We start from the raw sequence: 21028 nt of genomic DNA, 5'->3' as shown, positions 1-21028 counted from the left end.
TTTTTCATGTATTGAGGAATAAAATATCTTCTGTACCCGGGTGGTCTCCACTGTCATCTTGCCTAGCTATGCTAGCCTAGGATAAACCGGGCAGAATTCGGCACTGAGTGAAGATATACTTGGTCACAGTTAGCAGGCATTTGGTGTCGATTGAAGGATCTTTATAGTGCGGGGTCCCGAATCTCCTGAAAACAGGTCAGGCTTTGTCATTCGTGAACATTGAGGCTGCATTCAAGTCAACAGTGGAATTGGTTTTGCATATTGTCGCGATAAGATTCCTACAAGTTGATAGTATGTGGTCTGATGGATATCTCGTCGTAACCTTGGGGATTCTAGGCTTTCATGGTTTCCATAGGAAGCTTTACGCCATACTCGTTGCCTTTTTCTAAATAAATAGGACCATCCCCGGTGATACAGATGGATGGGCCCGCGGGCGACTCGCATGCGGCCAACCTCGTGTTTACTGCTGACTTCAAGGATGGTGACAAGATCATCAACTTTATCCCTGATTGAAATTCGGGAGGTATGGGTTGGATAAGCTTGACAAGTAACGTTTAAATTCGACAAGGCAGTACACACGGTGCAAACCCTGATAGTTTCGCGATGGCCGTCCCGGGGGACTCCCGTATGGATATATACTTCATGATCCGGGTCAATTGCTGGTTCTGTGTCTTTCGAGCACCATAGAGGTCATATCCTCTGAGTAGGTAAGAGAAAAATCGAATGTCAGAGGTGGTGGTCGCGGGTAAGACGTGGCTAACCGAGGCAAACAGGATTGTGATGGATAACCCAGTTAGGTGAATCACGTTTATTCACTTCGACTTCGCTTTGGCTTCGCCCCACTATGTTAAAGCCCTGAATTGCAGTCAAAAGTCCAAATGGGCAACACACACTCCGGCTTCAATCTTACTCGCACTTCGGGTGCCCTAGATTCTTTTGTCGCTGAACTCGGTGGAGATATTGTATATGACAAGAGGTGCATGACATCCTGCCACTTACATCCTGGCGCGATACTCATCCTAGTGCTTTAGTCTTGGTTCAGCGCGTTTTTTGAAGACAGTCAAGTGTCGCCATCGGAATGGCTTCTTAGTCGTCAAAGTGTTTATTAAACCAGATCCAGGTCTCTCTCTGAGAACATATCATCGACGCCTCAAAGGTTGGACCATTTGTTGCATGAGCTTGCTATCCGAAATTGATTCACTACATCCTCTAGTTGAGAAGGAAGCATTGGCTGACATTGCCAATGTATACAGCTACCAAGCTTTCGTTGAAACTGAGAAGGCTGGTTATGTCATTCGACAATGGCTCGCGAGCAACCTCTATGATCGAATTAGGTTCGTTCTTGTGCTCGCTTGTATTTTTTGCTTTGCTAACACTTTATTCGTACTCGAAGTACACGGCCGTTTCTAACAATGGTGGAGAAGCGATGGATTGCCTTTCAACTTCTCAACGCACTTCGAGATGCTCGATACCGCAAAGTATCACACGGCGACATCAAGTCCGAGAACATACTTGTGACATCTTGGAACTGGGTCTATCTTACCGACTTCGCCTCTTACAAACCCACCTTCTTGCCATTGGATGATCCCGCTGATTTTTCATTCTTTTTCGACACTTCCGGACGTCGAACGTGCTACATTGCGCCAGAACGATTCTTTACTGCTGCGGACAACCCAGAGATCAGTTCAAAAAAGTCAAGAATCGCGATGGGTGAGCTTGAAGGTAAGCGAGATGGGAAGGTCACCGAAGCCATGGACTGCTTCAGCACTGGTTGCGTAATCGCAGAGCTATTCCTCGAAGGAGCGCCTCTATTAACTCTGAGTCAGCTATTCAAATACCGGGAAGGAGAGTACAACGTGGACCCACATCTGGCTCAAATTGGGGATGAGGGCATAAGAGTGCGTTCTCCTCGATATTCATGCCCAAATCTAGCTGATCCTTGTCACCAGAACCTCATCAAGCAGATGATATCTCTTGACCCAAATCAACGTCCTACATTCGACACTTTGCTACATACCTCACGGGGAACCGTCTTCCCAGAATCTTTTTATTCTTTCCTTCATAATTATGTTACATCTATCAACGAAATCTCCCCGAACCCTTCCTATGCGCCTCCACCTTCTACACCTTCTACATCAAATACGACCGTCAAAGCTAGCTCATCCAATTCTAACATTAATGCGACCCCTACCACCACGAATACCGATGTGCTTCCCAGCGACTCTGATCATAGGCTCGAGCGTATATGGGCGGATTATGAGAGCATAGAGCCGTACATTATTCAAGAACAAATCGAAGACGCACCAGACATGGGTGTTCAAATTAATTATACTACGTTTACTTCTCCATCTAAGCCTCTTCAGGTACACTAGCCGTCTCATATCATCTTAGCTGGAGTGACTGAATTGTATTGCCAGGATATTCTACCCGTCGAATTGCATCTGCCCAACCGAGATTCAAAACTACACACATTACCTAGCGGAAGGCACTCTGCTCTCGAAGGTGTGCACACCCTGCTGACTCTAGTCCTCAGATGCTTAATTTGTCGCAGATGGTCCCGCTCTTATTCTCCTTGCTCTCGTAACAGCCAACATACGGAATTGCTCACTGCCAAGCTCAAAGATCCGCGCTTTAGATGTATTTCTCGCTTTATCGGCTCATCTTACAGACGAAGCCAAGCTAGATCGCATGGTCCCATATATTGTAGATCTTTTGCACGATGAGTCCGCACTAGTCCGCGCCTCAGCTCTGAGAACGTTGATGCAAGTGGTGAGTATGGATCCATCATTAGATATTAATGACCATTTAACGCCCGAGCAGCTCATATTAGTGACAGTCATCACGCCCTCGAATGCATCCATCTTCCCGGAATATATTATTCCCAATATTCGTCATCTAGTGCAAGACCCCGAAGTTCTTGTCCGGTGTGTGTATGCGCAATGTATTGTACAGCTAGCAGACACAGCTGTGCGGTATCTTGAGATGGGACAGGCTCTGAAAGCACATGGCACTTTTGTCCTCTCACCTGATACTCATGACTCGGATAATGCGCACTTCGAGGCGAGTCAATGTCTTCGTAGTACCTTTCGATTTTCCATCTCATGTATTATTAGGTATCCTATGATGCGAGCATGCAAGAACTACAAATGCACATTCAAGAACATCTCTCGACGCTACTCGTGGATCCTTCAAGCGTTGTCAAACGTGCTGTTCTTCGAGACATCTCTTCTCTCTGCATCTTTCTTGGCCGGCAACGAACGAATGATGTACTTTTGAGCCATATGATCACTTATCTCAATGATCGCGACTGGTTATTACGGTATGCATTCTTTGACAGCATTGTGGATGTAGCTGCTTGTGCTGGAGGTCGGAGCCTGGAAGATTACATCCTACCGCTGATGATTCAAGCTCTTTCTGGTGAGTTCATACTCTCTCCTGTCATTGTTAATTGCTGACGTCCTCATACCAGATGTTGAAGAGACGGTCGTAGCAAGGGTATTGGCTGCTCTCACGAGCTTATGTGAACTTGGGCTGTTCCAGAAGATGCGGATATGGGAGTTAATGAGTGCAACACTTGGGTTCTTGTATCACCCTAATGTATGGATAAGACAAGGTATGGTTAAGTATATGAACTCGAACCGAACTTTGTTCTGATTGCAAATTCAGGTGCAACATCTTTCATCACTTCTGCTGCTCAGCATTTACCTTCTACCGACGTCTGGTGCATTTTGTACCCTTCCTTAAAGCATTTTATGAAGTCGGACGTGGTTACCATTGATGAAGAAAGTTTGCTGAGCGTCTTGGAGTGTCCGGTATGTTACAACTACCATTCTATTCCTGTTGTTGAGTCATTAACATGCATCAGCTGCCGAGACAGATACTTGACGCTTCGGTGCAGTGGGCCATGAAGGGAGATAAGACAGGCTTTTGGAGAGGTCGAAGAAAAACAAACAAAACTGAATCTCCGAAGGAAAGTGTTGTCTCGTTACGAAAAGGGGCTGGATCTATCTCGAAGTTTAAATCTGAAGAGTAAGTCTCCACCTTCGTGGTTTGTATGTGGGGATTTATATATCTTTGAATAGGGATGAAGCGCAGTTTGGGAAGCTACAGCAGCTGGGGATGACCTCCAGCGATGAAACTAAACTCATGGCGATGCGGGAGTATATCTTCAAACTCGCTAGTGCAACTTACAGGTATTTCTTGACTAGATATACCATCAATCTGTTAACGCATCTTCATATAGTTTCTCTTCGCGACTCATCTCTGAGCCGGATACAGGAAGAACACTTAAGGTCACCGGCGACGTCGAGCTTCAGAAGTTAGGAGTTGTGCCACAGACCGTGTTCCTGCGAGCTCGCAGCTCCATCTCCGAATTTGGTCATCGCTCATCGAAATTGTCAATCACAACTACTGCCACGTCAGGGTCCCGCAAATCAGTACAGTCCTCAACCCGAACTCCAGTGCTTCTTCCACCGAAACCCTCTCGGTTATCCAGCATAGAGACTGCTAGCCCAACCACCAGTACTGGGGCCCCCTTTGAGGATTTGAAAAGGCGATTAGCTACTATCGGTGGATCCACTTCGTCTTTGACTACTGCTTATGGACCCAGTCATCTTCACTCCCCACGAGAACCTAAGAACATCTTGTCGCCTGTTCCGAGCCCTAGTTCACCTCTTGCTTCCGCAACTTCTACCATACCATCACCACCCCCGTCTGTCGTTTCTGCAGTAATACCATATCCTTTCACAATACCCACCGGATCGATGGTTGATCGTCCTGGGAGTCCCACGGAGAGCGTTGTCTCGACGACAAATTCCACATCATTCAGAACAATAAGTCGACTTCAGCTTGGTGGGGGTGCGATTATGGATGGTGCTAAGGCTGCACCTGCTGTGGGTTCGAGCAAGACGAACGCTGTTGGATTGCTGGACGCCCACTCCAAACTTTGGGACCAGGAGGGATCTTCAGAGAGGTCGGGTAGATCGTCGCCTGTGTCTCTTGCAACGACAACTCGCCCGCAAAGATCGAGACATACTCCTTTGCAGCCTATATCCACTTATGGTAAGCCTGAATGACTCCAATGCTCTTCTGCTTATCTGATTTCAACAATGGCACAGATGGCCAAGATCCCGGAATCAGCCATCTTTTGGAGAATTTATACTTGGATAACAACCGCGAATTACAGCATGATTTTGGTCCGAAAGTCCATGAGGGGCCCGTTCGAAGAAGAGGAGCAGGACGACATTCTTTTGCGCCCCGTGATGGATCAAGTCGTCGTGCTGAAGTTAGTCTCATCGCGAATCTTACATCTCATTCTGAAGCTATCACTACCCTTGCTGTCTCTCCTGATCACATGTTTTTCATCTCCGCGTCAGATGATAAAACAGTGAAGATTTGGGATTCGGCGAGGCTGGAGAGGAATGTGACGAGTATGCCGCGACATACATATGGACAACATCATGCCCGCGTGAAGTGTTTGTGTATGTTAGAGGCAACACACTGCTTTGCGAGTGCGGCGGATGATGGGAGTGTACACCTTGTGAGGGTTCATGTTACTCAGGGCGGTTCTTTGCCAAAATATGGCAAATTGCAAGTCATAAGGGAATATCGCGTTAATAATCCTGGAGAATATGTTACCAGCATGGTCCATTACAACTCTGGTTTGTTACTACCCGCCTAGCTGGTATTGTTTGTGCTAACAAACTATGGACAGATGCTGCATCGAATTTGATACTTGCGACTACCCACTCCAATATCATCATCCTGGATCTGCGCACAATGCGAGTCTTACAAAGACTGGAAAACCCAAGGCACTATGGACCCATTACATGTCTTTGTATCGATCGCAAGCGCACTTGGATCATTGTTGGAACGTCAGCTGGCATTCTAACATTGTGGGATAGACGGTTTGGACTCATGCTCAAGAGTTGGCATGTCGGCGTATCTGCATCTGCGGCTGGTCGTTCCGTTCGCGTCCACCAATGCATCGTTCACCCGGCTAAGGGGAGGGGGAGATGGATTATGGTTGCGATAGAAACTTCCAAGAAGAATTCGTCAGAACGTAAGATGTCCAACCTGGTAGAGGTATGGGACATTGAAAAGTCGACGCTAGTGGAGACGTTTGTAACGAGAACAGGGATCATGTCAGATCCATTACCAGAACCACCGGGAGAAATTGCAGTGAGCGCTGATATGTCTCCTGCAGAAGCTATCGCGACTCTGGTTCGTGCTAGGCAAACTCAGAGTCAGGCTGGGATGAGTGATGGAAGGTTACCTGGAGGATTCCCTGAGGCTAGCAAAACAGAAATGTTACCTTCACCTGCTCCTGACGTGAGAGCCATGGTCGTCGGATTGGATTTCGGTGGACATTCGGTGGCTCCAAGATCTGGATTCAATGATCTTATGGTGGACTCCAATATGTCCAGAAGTACTGGGAAAGGATTCATGGTTACAGGATCGGAAGACAGGAAAATCAGATTTTGGGATATGGGAAAGATAGAAAGGACTGCCGTACTTTGTGGTCTAGAGTCAGAACAAGAACGTCCAACCTTCAGGTAAAGTGATCATCTGAATACAAATGAAGTTGAACTGACAACATTCTAGCAGTATCTCTAGCGGAACTACGTCGATGTACATTGAGACCTGTCCACCCACCCCCAGTGGCGTCCATAGCAATCGGCCAGCACAGCGAATATCCTTAATTTCCCACAATCAACAGAATTTGTTGAAGAATCATCAAGATGTTATCACCACGCTGGCGTGCATCGATTCTCCATTTAGGGGAGGGATCATTAGTGGCGACCGTGCGGGTGTGATCAAGGTGTGGCGTGTTGACCAATTGGAAGCTTGAGCGTCATTATGTATTTATATCTGTATCCTATATACGGACCCGGCGGACGGGTGATATTCTGTTTTCTGGGAATGCTTTGGTATCTTGTAGTCACCTGGATGAAGATTAATTGATATGTCTTTGGTGATATACAACGAGCCAGCCCATGGGGAAGAGGTCTAGCTACAACCGCCCTCGAAGTATGCCCTGAACTGTCGTTAGCTGTAGCAATAATTCGTTTTAATAAGAATCATGAAGGTTTAAAAAGTTCTCGCGAAATCAAACTTCTCAACAATTCGTGCAATGAGTATGCAGCCTGAGAAGAGTGTTGTTTTTCTGATGTAGGCAGTGTATCCGCCGTCGTTACAGCGTTATGTTGGCGTCAGCTTCTTTTGGTTAGAATCATCGTGACTGACAGCTTTTCTTGCGGTAGAAAGCAAAGTCTTGGGAAAAAACGGGTAAGTTATCCATATAAACCAGCTATCGCTTCGTGTATCAATTGTATGTATTGGTATTCGTGTCGTAGAAAGAACTCATTCAGAAATCACCCCCCTGATAATATATACTAATCACTGCCACTTCTCGCGCAGCTGGCGGGCCCCGAGCAATATTTTGCCGCCCTGGACTTTCTTTTTCCCTTCAAGATAAATGTATCTGCCACTCCGGGTAGACGGTTGCGAGATCTGTCAAGTAACGCCCTTCTAGGCCGATAGAACATCTGATTAGAGACGATATTGGGATGATTGTTCAGCAGTGAAATAAAGGGAAGGAAATAGCAAAGGGCTCATCAATCTGCTCATCGGTACCTGTCAATCTCGTCCGTTGAGATTATAGAGAAATCTCCGACATCGTTCAGCATTTTTGGCAGTGTTAGATCATTGCATAAACGATAAGTAATACAAGTATCCGTTGATCCCTTGTCTAGAACTTCAAATAATCCCTTTAAACGACCATTAAACGTACTTACACTTTGCCCAAAACATGAGGGCTTTGAAGACAAGGTCATTTACTTCATCTCACCCGCGCAGGCTCTGAATGAAATCCTATCATCACGGAAAAGATTCTTGGAGATAAAGGCATGAGACAGGGGGTTTGCAGCATTTAATAGCCACCAGACAGCCACCACAAGTCCGTCAACAAAGGACTCTAGGCGATGTTTACGACCTATATTTGATCCAGGTACTCAGTAAAAGCTTATCTGATAACTAGTACTTACTATAGTCGCCTCCATCTGTTCTTGACACCCAGTCAATCAATTGCTGTTTCATGTATTTCGAGTTTTCGACAAGCACTGGTCTCGAATAGAAGGCCAACAGAACCGAACCCACTCAGAATTTTAGTTAGAAGCTTCGCGTCCACGGCAGTGATCCAAGGTAATCGCTATCAACCCTAGACCTGCACTGGAGGAATGAGCTGGTGCACAGGGTTAGGAAGTTTTCAGATAAATTCAAATCAAGTAAGATAGTCAGTGATCTTGAGTTTACCATCACTCAGTACTTTTGGAAACGGTTGCTGTCAAAGAGGCAGTGGTGTCGGCATAGAGGAAGGCCCAAACTGAAACCAACTAATCCTGAGTTTTGAATGCGGCTGATACTATTGTCGTAAAGTTTTAGGTGAACCTGCGGACAAGGGTATCCGTTGAACATAACACAGCCTATTCAAAGTAACCACAGCCTCTCTAAGTTCAGTGTCTTCCTTTGCCAACCGAAAACAAGGTACGAAGCAGCCACCTTCCAGAAGAGCCAAAAATAGTGCACATCCATGCCAAGGTGACCTTAGTATACTCTCCCCATAAACTTCCCCACAACTCACGTTCGAGAATCAAACCAGTTTGTTCTGTAAACTCCGATTCTTTTTGAGCGACACAAGTTTCTGAACGATTTCATCTAGAGGGATGGTCTCCGAACGCGCCTTTGTGCCCACGTCATCGCGGTTTCGTACATTCACCGATCGCGCGTCGAGTTCTTCCTGGCCGACAACTGATTCCGGCAAAGATAGTAACCGTTCCCAAGGGGTCGTCGGACAATCATTAGGTCGGGAGTTCCCAGCAACAATCACGTGTTTACGAGCAGTGCCACGTTATAGCCACGCCAATGGGTGTTCGAGGTCCCGTTCGGGGAAGCACGAAAATTACACAACCAAATTTGTGAAAGCCGTGGTAACACAAAAACCACGAAGCACCACGAATAGATTGTCGGAGCCGTTCGAGAGGTCGCAGCATCATTGTTGAACAGCATTGTATGGGATGAAAATATATGGGAGCCCTCGGGTCAGCCAGAAAATATATCGCCAAGTGAACGTGGAGAATACTGACCGATGATGAAATTGTACTGCGCAATCTCACCGTTTCGAATCTTCTTTGGCAGTGTATTCTCGCCGTTGTCCACGTCGGCCCACAATTCATGGTCTGTTAGACGGCGTGCTACTTCAGACGCGTATTCTTTCTGTGGGAAACATAAGCCGAGGTCAGGTCGAGAATGTTCGAGATAGGTGGAAGAAAGGATTAAGAGATAGATGTCGTCTGCTATGCACAGCCGGTTGATATGAGTGAAATAGAACTCACGAAAGGAGCTGCCACGGGAATGACTAGAACTTGCCGAGGAGAGATCCAGAATGGCCTGTGATTTCTTAAGCTCATGATAAATTAAGAATGACGGGTAGGTGCACACCATTTTCCAGCAAAATGCTCTGTAATGATAGCAATGAAACGTTCCAAGCTACCCAGAATTGCACGGTGAATCATGACCGGCCTAGCCGCAGCCTCATCCGCAGAACGGTATTTCAGGTTGAACCGTTCAGGTAATTGGAAATCAAGCTGAATGGTGGCACATTGGAATGATCGGCGAAGAGCGTCGCGGATGGTGATATCGATCTTAGGCCCATAGAACGCACCATCTCCTGGATTAAGTTCCCACTGGCCTGGATAGTTAGCTTCAAGCGCTTCTTTTAGTTGCTGGGAAAGATCTATTAACGATGTGCGATCAAACGGCAGAGAAAAACACATACGTTTTCGGCCTCGTCCCAAGTCTCGATTGTGCCGAGATAATTGTCTGGACGAGTGGAGAGCTCAAGTTTGAAATCAAAGCCAAAGAGACCGTATATATGCCTCATGAAGTCAAAGAGAGCCTTGATCTCGTCTTTGATTTGAGATGGCATACAGAATACATGTGTATCATCCTGGACGAATCTCCGCACACGAGTCAAACCAGTCAAGGCGCCGGAAGCTTCATTTCTGTGAATGATACCAAACTCAGCCATCCGAATCGGCAGCTCCTTGTAGCTCCTATCCCTCGAGTCGAAAATCAAAGCATGGCCAGGACAATTCATGGGCTTCAGCGCCCATTTCTCCTTCTCGACATCCAGCAGAAACATATCGTCCTTGTAATTCTGCCAGTGTCCAGAAGTCTCCCAAAGTTTGCTATTGTACATATTCGGAGAGACTACTTCTTGATATCCGCGCTTGAAGTATTCTTGGCGCATAAGCTCAAGAAGTGAATTATAGATGCGCGTGCCATGTGGTAGGAAGAAACAGTTTCCTGGACTAAGGTCGTGGAAGAAGAAAAGCTCTTGCTCTTTACCAATTTTGCGGTGGTCACGCTTGGCAGCTTCAGCAAGGAAAGTCTTGTATTCTACCATTTGTTTCTTGTCGGGGAAGGAGATGCCATAGATGCGTTGAAGAGACTCATTGTTAGAATCTCCAAGGAAATACGAAGCGGAGTTCTGAAAAGATTATTAGTCGAACTAAATCGAAAAGATCCAAGACATACCTTGGTAACCATAAAAGCCTTGATCTTGCCTGTATGAGGGATGTGTGGCCCTATACAGAGATCCACCATAGGACCGCAACGGTAAACAGTAGTCGAAGTGCCGTCAGGAATCTTAGATTCAATGATGTATTTCTTAAACTTGTTGTACTGGTCTATATTTAGCATACAAATAGGCATGCACATTTTCAACGGACGTACACTGAACATTTCCAGTAGTTTTTCTTTTGATACGACTAAACGTTCAAACTTTTGCTTATCCTTTATTGCTGAGTCCGCCACCTTTTCGAGGGATGGATAGTCGGTGTTAGAGACTGGTCTGTCGGTATCCATCTCATAAAAAAAGCCTTCATCCGTAGGGGGACCAATACATAGATGACAGCCGTAGTGACGCTCGGCAGCCTCGCCGAGAACATGAGCGGAAGAATGCCAGAAAACTTTCTTGCCTAATGACATGAGTTAGTTCGCCGTTAAAAAACGGCAAGAGTCATATACGCACCCTCAGGATGCTCAAAGTCAAGCAATTCAAGCTTTACAGACTTTTCTAGAGGGCGTTCAAGATCCCAGAGCACCCCATCCACCTATATATGCATACGGTAAGTCTCAATAGGTTATGTTCATAAGGTAGCCGTGCGCACCTTGGAAATGACAACACGATCCGCGAGACTTTTCGACAGCAACTTGGCAATATCTAGTGGAGATGTCTCCCAACTTTTCCCTTTCCGTTCCGAACCATCAGGTAAAGTGATGGTGATTTCCTCGCGTGGTTGCGCTACAAATAATTTATTTTGAGCATGTTGCGTTGAAAAGTGCCACAAACCAACCAGCAACAAAAGCATCATATTTGACTTTTAGTTCGTCGAACATCTTAATTCGATGATCGAAGAAATCAGGAGGAGGTTGAAGCTGCCAATGACGGTGAAAACATGTTTGTTAATCTTGGAGGACACGCGGCGCACCTCCAGAGGGTGTTCAGAGCCGGTAGCGGCCTTCTGTTTTTTCTCCTTGGTGGGTTTCTGAGATTGAGTCAAGCCATCAGCAGGCCGACTCTGGGCAGCGGGTATTTGGACTGGATTTGGGACTGGATTGGCCATTGCAAAGTATCTCGAGAGCGGTAAATACAAGCAGGAGGGCTGAGGAAGACGTGGATATACGTGGCAGAGAGAAAGAGGCGACCGGCTTAATCTTGGAAGAAGAGAGAAGGTCCTTTTGGCGAACATCCAATCGATTGTCACCTTGCAGAAAAGATCGAGTCACGAACCATTAATCCCACCATAACAAGTACTTTATTCTCACGCTCCCGACATGCCGTCTACTTATCTGACTAGATACAATGTGCTCGAATCGTAGGGTAAGAGTGTCCAAACCTTTCATGTATTGTGCAACAGGATCAGTTTCAAACGAGGCACCATGCAGGTAACGCTATGTAGTTATCTTGCCAAATTGAGTACGCTATTGATTCGTAAAGTGTTACGAGCATCTCTTAGTCGAACAGCATGGTCGATGATTAAATTAAACTCACCAGTTGCATTATAGCCGCCTTCTCGCTCTCCGGAAGTCCGCTAATTTGTTCTGGCGTCAAAGCAAGCACTTGCATGAGCATTGCCTACGAAAAAAGGTCAGCGTTCGTGTCATTTCGCAGCCAGAACCGCAGGCGAGTACACCAACCCTTTGGTTTTCATTTATTGCGGGCGTTGCGGCAGGCTGTTGGGTTGCTACAGGTGGTGCGGGGGCTTGCGGTGCAGCAGCAGGAGGCGGTGGCCGATAATACGGAACGCCCGCGGTAGGGAACATTGCTGATGCGGGCGGCAGCGATGAAGGCGGAGGCAGTCCAGACATAGGTGCTGGCGCCTGGTATGGCATGTGAGATGGAGGAGGGACGAATGGAGATTGTTGAGATAAATGAGGAGGCATCGGCGGGCGCGGAGGCGTTGAAGTTGTCCCTGGATTCATCTGCTGTGACGCGGTCTGCTCAAGCATCCGTTGCAGAATTGCAGGATCAACGATGTTATTCAGCAGCAGACCTTGGAAAAGCGCATAAGATAGCTGAGGATGCTTGACAAGAAGTTGACGTGCTTGGTCGGGATGCGTGATGATGAATGCCTATGGAATGTTGGATAATGCTGGATCAGATCGAAAATGAATGAATACCTTCATCTGGGCCAGGACCTCCATTAGTTGGCTAGGCTGCATTTTTGCGAGAGTTGTACTAATATGGTCCAATGCCTTTGTTCCTTTTGGAATGGGGACACCGGGAGGAACTTGAGATAGGAAGTCGCCATCGTGTCCACGACCTCCGCCGCGTTGTCGAGGTTCCGCAGGTCCAGGATATCCACCATCTACTAATTCACCACGGACTGTTGTTTTGCCTTCAAGAAATGGATCAGAGTCCGCCAGGTCGATCCTTAGCGGTCGTCCACCAACATCAACATTATTGAGGTTTCGAACAGCACTCAGAGCAGTTTCATTGTCTGGCGATGTCCATGACATTAAATTCGCGGGTCAACGAAAGCGGAGTAAATTTGAAGAATGATTCGAATTTTCAAAAATCAGGAATCAAGCAATCACACGAATTCATTCATCATGCGTCAAAGTTGCAAATGATAGAATCGCGTTTGAGGCATCGAAGGGTTCAACAGCAGAAGGTAGATAGATTCAGCAGAGGGATGAAACGTTCCAACACGGGTCAGACAATAGCAATCCAATGTTGTCATGACGATTATGGTTTCGTGTTTGAAGCCAGAGATGGAATATGTGTCGGTTGAACTTGGTGCTTAGCGTTCCACGATAGATCGTGCTTGGAATAGGACATACCAGCAAACTCGCAAAACCCATATCCACGAGGTTTACCCGTTTCCCGGTCAAAGACCAGCCTGATTCACTCGCGCTCAGCTCGGTGTGTACTTACAGAGCAATTCCATGCGCTTGATTACCTGAATCCTATAACTTGCCCGACGCTTTTAAATACGTCAATAAGCTGGTCTTCACCCATGTTGTATGGCACATTTCCAACTGAAGAAAGTTGAGCAACTGGATGATATATGAGAGATCAGCGAGACTGACCAAAAACTACTTTGCTCATTGTCAGAGCGCTTGCGTAGCTCGAGCCTCAATATCAGAGCACTTGTCACAATATCAAAAAATGCCGAAGTCAGGCTGGCTACTTACCACGTGATTGTGTACACGCTGGATCGGATTCTCGGCGTATTAGTCATTCCTGGTCATTCCGAGCTGGAAACAAAACATTCCATCGACTCCCGCTGACAGCAGCTGACACAGCTTTTCCCGGACGGGCCCGGCTTGGATTGCTTTCACTGGATGACTCAGGTCTCAGATCTAATGCCTTCCGGGGTCCTTGCTATATACCTTGATCTCGATTGTGATTCATCCGGGGGTATATATAGAGCGTTTGACTATCATCCCAATTTCTGTAAAGTTGAAATGTCCCCGACAACCTCTTCCCCAGTTCCTTCAAAGTCCAACTCATTCGCCTCTTTTTACCAAGACCCGCGTTTTCGCACTGCCGTATCCCGAGCTGCTCAACTAAAGGTCCACCAACTTATTGAAGCGGGCTCCCTTCGTCCCGGCCGACCAGAGAGAGACTGTCGTGGAAATTGGAAACCGAGGTATGGCTATAGACAAGGCTCTTCCACCTCGCCTGATTAACGAACTTACAGAATGGATCTAGTTGATGACCCGTCGTCTCCAAATATCATCGCCATATTCGAGCTCCCTGGAGTCAAAAATGAGAACATTTCGCTCCAGATTAAAGAGAAACGACTGATGGTATTTGGGAAAAGAGTAGATCCTTACTCAGAAGCGCTTTCAGCGGCTTTAGCTGCCGTCTCAAGCTCCCAAGGTCGAAAGTCAGCCCGGACTGACGCCACTGAAGTCGACCAAGCCTCCTCTCGCGGAAACGCGAGAAGTTCTCCTCCTCCCAACTCTCAGGATCCGGCAGTCAAGTCTTCGGCTTCCAGGTCCATACATGAACTGCGATACGGATCGTTTTTCCGTAGCGTAACAGTACCAGAGGGTATTAAGGTATGAGTCGCTTACTTGCAATTGATTTAATCCTGAGTCATTAATCGTCCTTTCTAGCAATCTGAAGTCACTGCAGGCATTCAGGATGGTATGTTGACCGTGACATGGCCACGAATACCTGCGGGCGCCAGGCATCTTAGCGCCACAAAGATATCTGATACCCCCATTGAAACGATGGCAAATCAACCAATGCTACGTGCATAAAGCTTAGTAGCTCCTCGGTTTTGGACTTTTATTTCGATTGTTTTAAATGGCCTTGTTTTATGCATTGCGAGTTTAGCTTTCTTGGTCGTCATTATATGATTATTTTTTGATAGAAACACTTTCACCTCCCCTCTTGCACATGTTGTATCCATTATGATGTATTTTATCGGACTCGACTCCCTACTTCAGAGTATTCTTTTATTTTCTCTAGCATCTTGTAATCGTAAATAATACCTTTCTTAATCTGCATTTACCATTACCAAATTTACCTCCTAAATGGTCCTTCCGCACTCAAAGTGAAATGGCTGTACGACTCAAGTTCCGCAGTACAGGGCTGTTCCGGATAGACCACACTGTACCGCACGAAGCACATCTGAAATTTACCTTCGCGTACTAGACACCCCAAATAGTACGCTCCACGGCTTAAGCCTTAACATGCCTTGTGATTCTCTTCTAAGTTATAAATAACGCAATGCTGTTCAAGCATGCGAGAATTATAGATGTGCTAATTCTCCACCATCCCACTTCCGTCGTCATTTTATAATCACCAGCACGCGTACGGCGGCAAAAATATCTATCTACATGGAGCAATTCCTTTTCGAGTATTATTGTGATTCATCGCAACGTTGTATTCAATAACGCCTGAAGCATACTTATTATGATTGACTACTTGCAATCAAATTACCTAAAACAGAAGCTCGAGTCTTCCTTGACTCATAAGATTCCTGAAAAGGCAAAAGATATATACTCTGTAATCTATGGGAATACACGATGATTTGTTTTACACAAAATCAGCGCCGGTCATGATCAACTATTGACATTTCTAACTCAACTGATATCTCTGCTGAATGGAGGATGCAGATTTCCAACAGAACAAGAATGAAGAACGAATGGAGAAACATATTTGTAGCCATTGTCCAACTTTTGACCACTGTTGTCCAAGAAAGTACTGACTGATGAATATTCTTGCGCGTCATCATCGTTGCCATCCAAATGTGCAACGCATCCCAGGGTGTCATGTTCTGGGCCACTACGCGGTGACGACCAATTGTGATGGTGATCGAGAGTGTATTGAATTGAAGCAAGAACCAGTCATGAGAAATTGAAGACTATCGGCTCGGCTGCTGCTGTTGCTACTGCGGCAGCGACATGATGACTCGGGATTTTTTACTCTTTTCGAACGACAATGATTTCGAGCAATGAGAACACCTATCTAAGATCAAGGAATCGGCCATTTGGTTTGGTTCACCCGTCAATCCATGAGGACATGGAGCTTGCCTTCCTGAAGTAACAACAAAGGAGCTCGCTAAGGACCCCATGGCGTGCACAGCCCGTGCGACCATTGAATCTTCTCTATCAACAGCCGCAGCGTCAAGAGGTCAGGGTCAGAGGACCTCTCCTTGTTCAAGTCTCATATAGTTGACCACAATATCAGCGGCAGAAGAAAAGGTTCGCTAGCACGCATCAGCAATCTCTTTCAACGGTATCGAGAACTAAAGCAACACGCACGCGATTTGACACATGTTATCATGGAAAGGGTAGCGGAAACCCGAGTATCCGTGCCGTAGGTTTTGCGTGAAGATGTACAGAGTTAATGGCAATTTGGCAAGGCTCCTCGTGGACTCTAGGGGATCTTAAAACAGGAGAATACTGAAGAAGATCTATTGCAGGGATATCATGCGCAAATCTGCATGGGGCGAAGCCTACTGTTTTCTCGAATCACTAACTTCGTTCTGGGAGCAAGAAAAGATCGCACAGCCTTCCTTTTCGATCGACTTGTAGGAACCAACTTGATGCAACAATAGACTTAATCATGGCCTTGCCCAAGACCCTATCGGTGACGTATTGCATTTTAACAGCCCCTTTGACGAATAGTAACATAACCAGAGCCTGAAAAGTGCCACGATCCTAAGGGTGTGAATCTGGAGCTATGCATCCGATAAACCGGAGGAAATTTTAAATGTATACATCGGCACGCCCCCAGATGAATATGAGTCAAATTGCGCAACACACTAGGCATTTCTGATAAAATGAGTTTCCAAAAGGCGACTATGCGATGCATAGTGACAGATGCACTGAGAATGCAAGTGCGGTGGGTGGTCCCCGGGAAGCGCGACGCGCGTGCCTTCCTCTACAGCATGAACGACTATTGCAGCTGGGGAAACGGAATCGAGAGTGGATGGACTATTAATTCATGATTGTGACTATGACTCAGTGCAAGCCAATGCCCGTCCGAATGTAAAAATGAATGACAGAGGCGAATCGTGTAGAAAGTTCTGGAACGAGCCCAGCAGCTGGCGCGGTGGAATGGCATACACGGTAAGGTCACGTGCCTGTCTTGTCACCGTTGACGCCTTATCGTACTTCTCGGAGAGTAAGACGTTTGGCAAACAGGACGCTTGCACCATAATGCATCATTTTGATGAGTACAGTAAGCATCCGCAAGCCAACTATGAGATCAGCATGTTAAAATCATAGCTTTTCGTACTTGGATCGGAATAACGAACTCCCGCTAAATCCGTTGCGATAGGAATAGGTGTACGTGGGGGACGGACAGCATGAACGTGTTGTGAAAGAACAAAAAGTGTTTGAACACGACGGCGAACCAAGAGTATGAGTTTGGTTGCGATGAAGAGGCAGATTATTTATTGAAACAACGCCTTCTAAACTCTGATAAGGAAAGTCGACCCGGAGTAGCTCATAGAGAATGTTGACGGCGACATTCGACCAAGGAGGTAGACTAGTGACAGACGTTACTTTTGTCTGCGGGCCGCGGGTCTAAGGAGGCTTCAAACTGGAAACGAAAATAGACGGCACTGTAGGGGAAAACCGGAATATGGATGATTTCATGAGAGACATGTGTAAACTTCAACTGTTTCTCCGAGGGAACTGTTGGATATGGATAGCGTAAGACCGACTGAGTCGCTGCTAAGAGTAGAACTATGACTTGTTTTTAGAGAAGATGACTTACTGTTCACCGCCGATACAGCGTTTGTTGTGATAGAAAGTTTGCACATAACTGTCCACGCGTGTGGAAAGCTATCCAATCTGCTGGAGGAGGGATTTGTGCGCCATATATTTGTTTTAGAAGTCGCCGTCAGAGGTTTGGATATAGGGAATTAGATCCAAGTGCGTTTGCAGCAACCTTGAAAAAGGTAGGTCACAAAGTCATCCGTGGTGGGTAAAGCGGAAGTCTCGCCACCGTCGTCCTGATGAATGAAGGAGGGAGTGTAGGTAAACGATATGCAAGTCTGGTTGCGCAGGTAGTGATGAAAAGGACCGGAACACCAGTGATTCAAACTTGAGTTTGGCGCTATTTTCGGCGCCGCGTTGTTTAGTCAGCCGACGAGCTAATTTCCTATTTCCTCTTCTAGACACTACCACCACTTAGAGCAAGATGGTAAGTCGATGAACTTCGTCTTCCTAACTCGTTTACATGGGTTAAGTATATAGATCATCCCAGTGCGCTGTTTCTCGTGTGGTAAAGTGATCGGGGACAAATGGAATGCATACCTTGATCTATTGTCCAAGGACATGAGCGAAGGGTTTGTCGTACTTCGCAGTTTTCACATGTGGAAACAAAAACCAATAGCCTAAACTAGGGATGCTTTGGATGAATTACAGCTGAAGAGATATTGCTGTCGGCGGATGGTCCTCACTCATGTTGACCTGATTGAAAAACTTCTTCATTACAATCGTACGCCGCTTCATTTCTCAATTAGAATTGTTTATTCATCGCATACGTTTGTACAGCTAATGAACGATCTAAGGATAAAGCGGCCAACTACGCATAGGCTCGGCGAATCGGAGGGCCACTTTACAGCAAACCGAGCTGTACATCGGCACCGTCACAAAGTTGGACCGAGTCATCCTGGCAGCCTTATCAAAATTCGTTAAAAAAAATCCAACTAATATGCTTGTAGCACAAGAGATGTACGATGTGTTGACAAGTGACCGAATTGAATGGATAAATGAGCTGCATGTGTATCATGTGTATCTGTCCAGAAGTGACGAGCCATACGAGGCCCTGCACATTTGGAGCTAGTCTGGTTGAGTTCCAACGTACAGTGCGTACAGTGAATGAACTTTGGACAAGGCGCCCTCCCGTGGCAGAGTGAGATCTTCTGGGTTCACCTCTCTCTTTTCAATTTCGAACTTGGCCCTTGTTACGCCACGCGAGTGTCCTTTCTGTTTTGCCATGGCTTCTTATTCGCCTGAAGAAATAAAGGCTGGGACGACGAACCAATTCGTTACAGGTCCGATATCGATACTTCCAAACGAACGACATATTCGTATAACACGAGTTCCCTCTTGACCCACGTGGCATGATCCACAATGGTGCCACTGGTGCTAGTGGCCTTCCTCGACTTCAACGAAACCACACCCGAACCGCCGACTTATCCAGCTAATCAATTGCCAACGATCAAGTCCGAACTTGAGCCCCAAGCGCCGAAGTGACCGCCTCGAGATACAGCAAGTCAAGGTGCCCCTCACGAGTGGGAATCTCAAAATCCCCTAGAAGCCGTTTTCTAAGAACAACCCAACTAATATCGCAACTTCGAAATCTTTCTGATCGTCCATAACATAACCCATGACAGTGTAGAATCTTCTGGGATAGATTTAGTTCTTGCTTGTGTTCAATGGTCCGAACACCGAGCATAATCTCCAAGCCTCCGAGCGACTGTCCGAAAGGACCGACAACGGCATCCAGGCTCCAGTAGCAAATGCCTGATTCAGAGATGCGACAGTCTGTGGATCGATGTATGATGCAGCAGAATGCATTACAGTACAAAAGCCCCATTCGTCATATGCTGTGTTCTCCGAAAAGTACGATATCTGGTTGTTCGGTTTTCATCGCGCCGAATACCCTTCACCGATGTGAATGAAGGCCACCGAGAGGCGCTCACTGCACAGTGATTGTACGGTGTTACTAAATATAGACACGTGAACATGATATGCCGACGCAGGATCGTCCGCGTCAGCAACTGGACTCGTTCCGAAAATTTACCTCGGCTGTTCGATTTTAAATCTGGGTGGCCGTCCCATTGTAGTGAGTCATCGTCACAGTCATGAGGTAGTAAGCCATCTATTCTTGACTCCGTTTCGCCAGCTGCGATAATCGTTCATGCTGTCAAGATTGAAAGCACGCGCTTTTCGATCATCGCCGCCGCATTTGCATTCTCACTGTCCCGGTTATCATGCGGTGCAAAGTTGCTCATCGAAACCATAATTTTCTACAAACGCGTGGCATATTGTGCCATTTGACTCATATGCATCTGGGGGACGTGCTCATGAATACATTTATTGAGGTATATCGGACGCATGCTTCTAGATTGACGTGGAGAACACACCAAGTTCAGGCTTCAACTATAGTGCAATCTGTCAAAAGAGCTCTTGAAATGCAGTCCATTGCAGATAGGATCTTGGGCGAGGTCATAGTCAAGTCTATGGAAAGCTGTGGGACTTCGTTCTGGGAGGACGGAGGTAATAAATCCTGGAAACATTCCTGGCTTCGACATGGAGTAACTCATAGAAGATATTGACCGTGACATTTAATAAAGTAGGTTAGTGACGGTTTTACTTTTGTTCACTGGGTCGTGGAATTATTGGGGCCAGTAATAGTGAAAAGGACTTATGCCAAGGATGGCTAGATATTAGGCTTTAAGAGTCGTGGCAAGACCGGTTTGGTGCTATTTTTGGCTCTCATTTGGGAGTCAGCCGAGGAGTTGATTTTTACTTCTAGACACTAGACACACACTACTCAAAGCACGATGGTAAGCCGATGAACTTCGTTTCTACTGACTCGTTTTTTACATGTGTTAAATATATAGATCATCCCAGTGCGCCGTCAATCGTAGGGTATAATGAACGGAGACAAATGGATGCATACTTGATCTACCAGTGTCCAAAGACATGAGCAAAGGGACTCTCGTACATCGCACTTCTCTCACGTGGAAAGAAAAGTACGAATAGTTTGAACTAGGGTTGCTTTGGATGAGTACGGCTGAAGAGACATCGCTGTCGGCGGATGGTCCTCACTCATGTTGACCTGATTGAAAAGCTCCTTCATCAGTACAACCGTACGCCGCCTCGTTCCTCACTTTGAATCGTTTTTCCATCGAAGATATATTTATCCAGCTAAAGAACGGTTTGAGGATAAAGCGACCAACGCTGGGGACCACTTTATAGC

General features: G+C 46.4%; 5 protein-coding genes across 5 annotated transcripts; 3 read left to right on the top strand and 2 right to left on the bottom strand.

Moving 5' to 3' along the window:
- Positions 1–878: 878 nt before the first annotated feature.
- On the top strand, positions 879–6850 carry AGABI2DRAFT_187673 (hypothetical protein; the record flags this gene model as incomplete). Its single annotated transcript, XM_006455176.1, has 16 exons — positions 879–976; positions 1032–1156; positions 1214–1334; positions 1394–1898; positions 1950–2363; positions 2418–2502; positions 2552–2769; positions 2821–3060; positions 3114–3417; positions 3667–3812; positions 3866–4029; positions 4083–4193; positions 4244–5061; positions 5118–5660; positions 5714–6554; positions 6607–6850. The coding sequence occupies 16 exons, from the start codon at positions 879–881 to the stop codon at positions 6848–6850; spliced, it is 4977 nt and encodes a 1658-aa protein (XP_006455239.1).
- Positions 6851–8340: 1490 nt separating this feature from the next.
- Positions 8341–11798, bottom strand: AGABI2DRAFT_226641 (hypothetical protein). The gene is made up of 11 exons (XM_006455175.1): positions 11553–11798; positions 11418–11499; positions 11232–11365; positions 11093–11174; positions 10795–11039; positions 10597–10743; positions 9836–10549; positions 9499–9782; positions 9393–9447; positions 9144–9273; positions 8341–8808 (listed from the first exon to the last, which is right to left on the bottom strand). Exons 1-11 carry the CDS (start codon positions 11685–11687, stop codon positions 8651–8653), a joined length of 2166 nt encoding a protein of 721 aa, XP_006455238.1. The 5' UTR covers positions 11688–11798; the 3' UTR covers positions 8341–8650.
- Positions 11799–11860: 62 nt separating this feature from the next.
- On the bottom strand, positions 11861–13710 carry AGABI2DRAFT_194877 (hypothetical protein). The gene is made up of 7 exons (XM_006455174.1): positions 13657–13710; positions 13527–13605; positions 13408–13466; positions 12745–13064; positions 12262–12696; positions 12116–12199; positions 11861–12045 (listed from the first exon to the last, which is right to left on the bottom strand). The coding sequence occupies exons 1-7, from the start codon at positions 13673–13675 to the stop codon at positions 12016–12018; spliced, it is 1026 nt and encodes a 341-aa protein (XP_006455237.1). The 5' UTR covers positions 13676–13710; the 3' UTR covers positions 11861–12015.
- Positions 13711–14034: 324 nt separating this feature from the next.
- Positions 14035–14838, top strand: AGABI2DRAFT_121172 (hypothetical protein; the record flags this gene model as incomplete). Its single annotated transcript, XM_006455173.1, has 3 exons — positions 14035–14219; positions 14271–14634; positions 14692–14838. The coding sequence occupies 3 exons, from the start codon at positions 14035–14037 to the stop codon at positions 14836–14838; spliced, it is 696 nt and encodes a 231-aa protein (XP_006455236.1).
- Positions 14839–18235: 3397 nt separating this feature from the next.
- AGABI2DRAFT_138476 (hypothetical protein) lies at positions 18236–18632 on the top strand (the record flags this gene model as incomplete). Its single annotated transcript, XM_006455172.1, has 4 exons — positions 18236–18238; positions 18292–18383; positions 18441–18535; positions 18592–18632. The coding sequence occupies 4 exons, from the start codon at positions 18236–18238 to the stop codon at positions 18630–18632; spliced, it is 231 nt and encodes a 76-aa protein (XP_006455235.1).
- Positions 18633–21028: the final 2396 nt, after the last annotated feature.

The sequence above is a fragment of the Agaricus bisporus genome (genome assembly GCF_000300575.1).
Source record: "Agaricus bisporus var. bisporus H97 unplaced genomic scaffold AGABI2scaffold_10, whole genome shotgun sequence".
Taxonomy (NCBI): Eukaryota; Fungi; Basidiomycota; class Agaricomycetes; order Agaricales; family Agaricaceae; genus Agaricus; species Agaricus bisporus.
Note: the sequence above shows the minus strand (reverse complement) of the source record. Positions and strands in the feature narration are given on the sequence as shown.

Coding starts and splice junctions, on each gene's coding strand:
- AGABI2DRAFT_194877 (XM_006455174.1), bottom strand. Junction 13,467..13,526: donor GGGCAAGTTATAGGATTCAG/GTAATCAAGCGC, acceptor CGAGTGAATCAG/GCTGGTCTTTGACCGGGAAA. Junction 12,046..12,115: donor AGGCGGCTATAATGCAACTG/GTGAGTTTAATT, acceptor ACGAATCAATAG/CGTACTCAATTTGGCAAGAT.
- AGABI2DRAFT_226641 (XM_006455175.1), bottom strand. CDS start 11,687: ATGGCCAATCCAGTCCCAAATCCAGTCCAAATACCCGCTGCCCAGAGT. Junction 11,366..11,417: donor ATATGATGCTTTTGTTGCTG/GTTGGTTTGTGG, acceptor AATTATTTGTAG/CGCAACCACGCGAGGAAATC. Junction 9,783..9,835: donor CTTGGGACGAGGCCGAAAAC/GTATGTGTTTTT, acceptor GATCTTTCCCAG/CAACTAAAAGAAGCGCTTGA.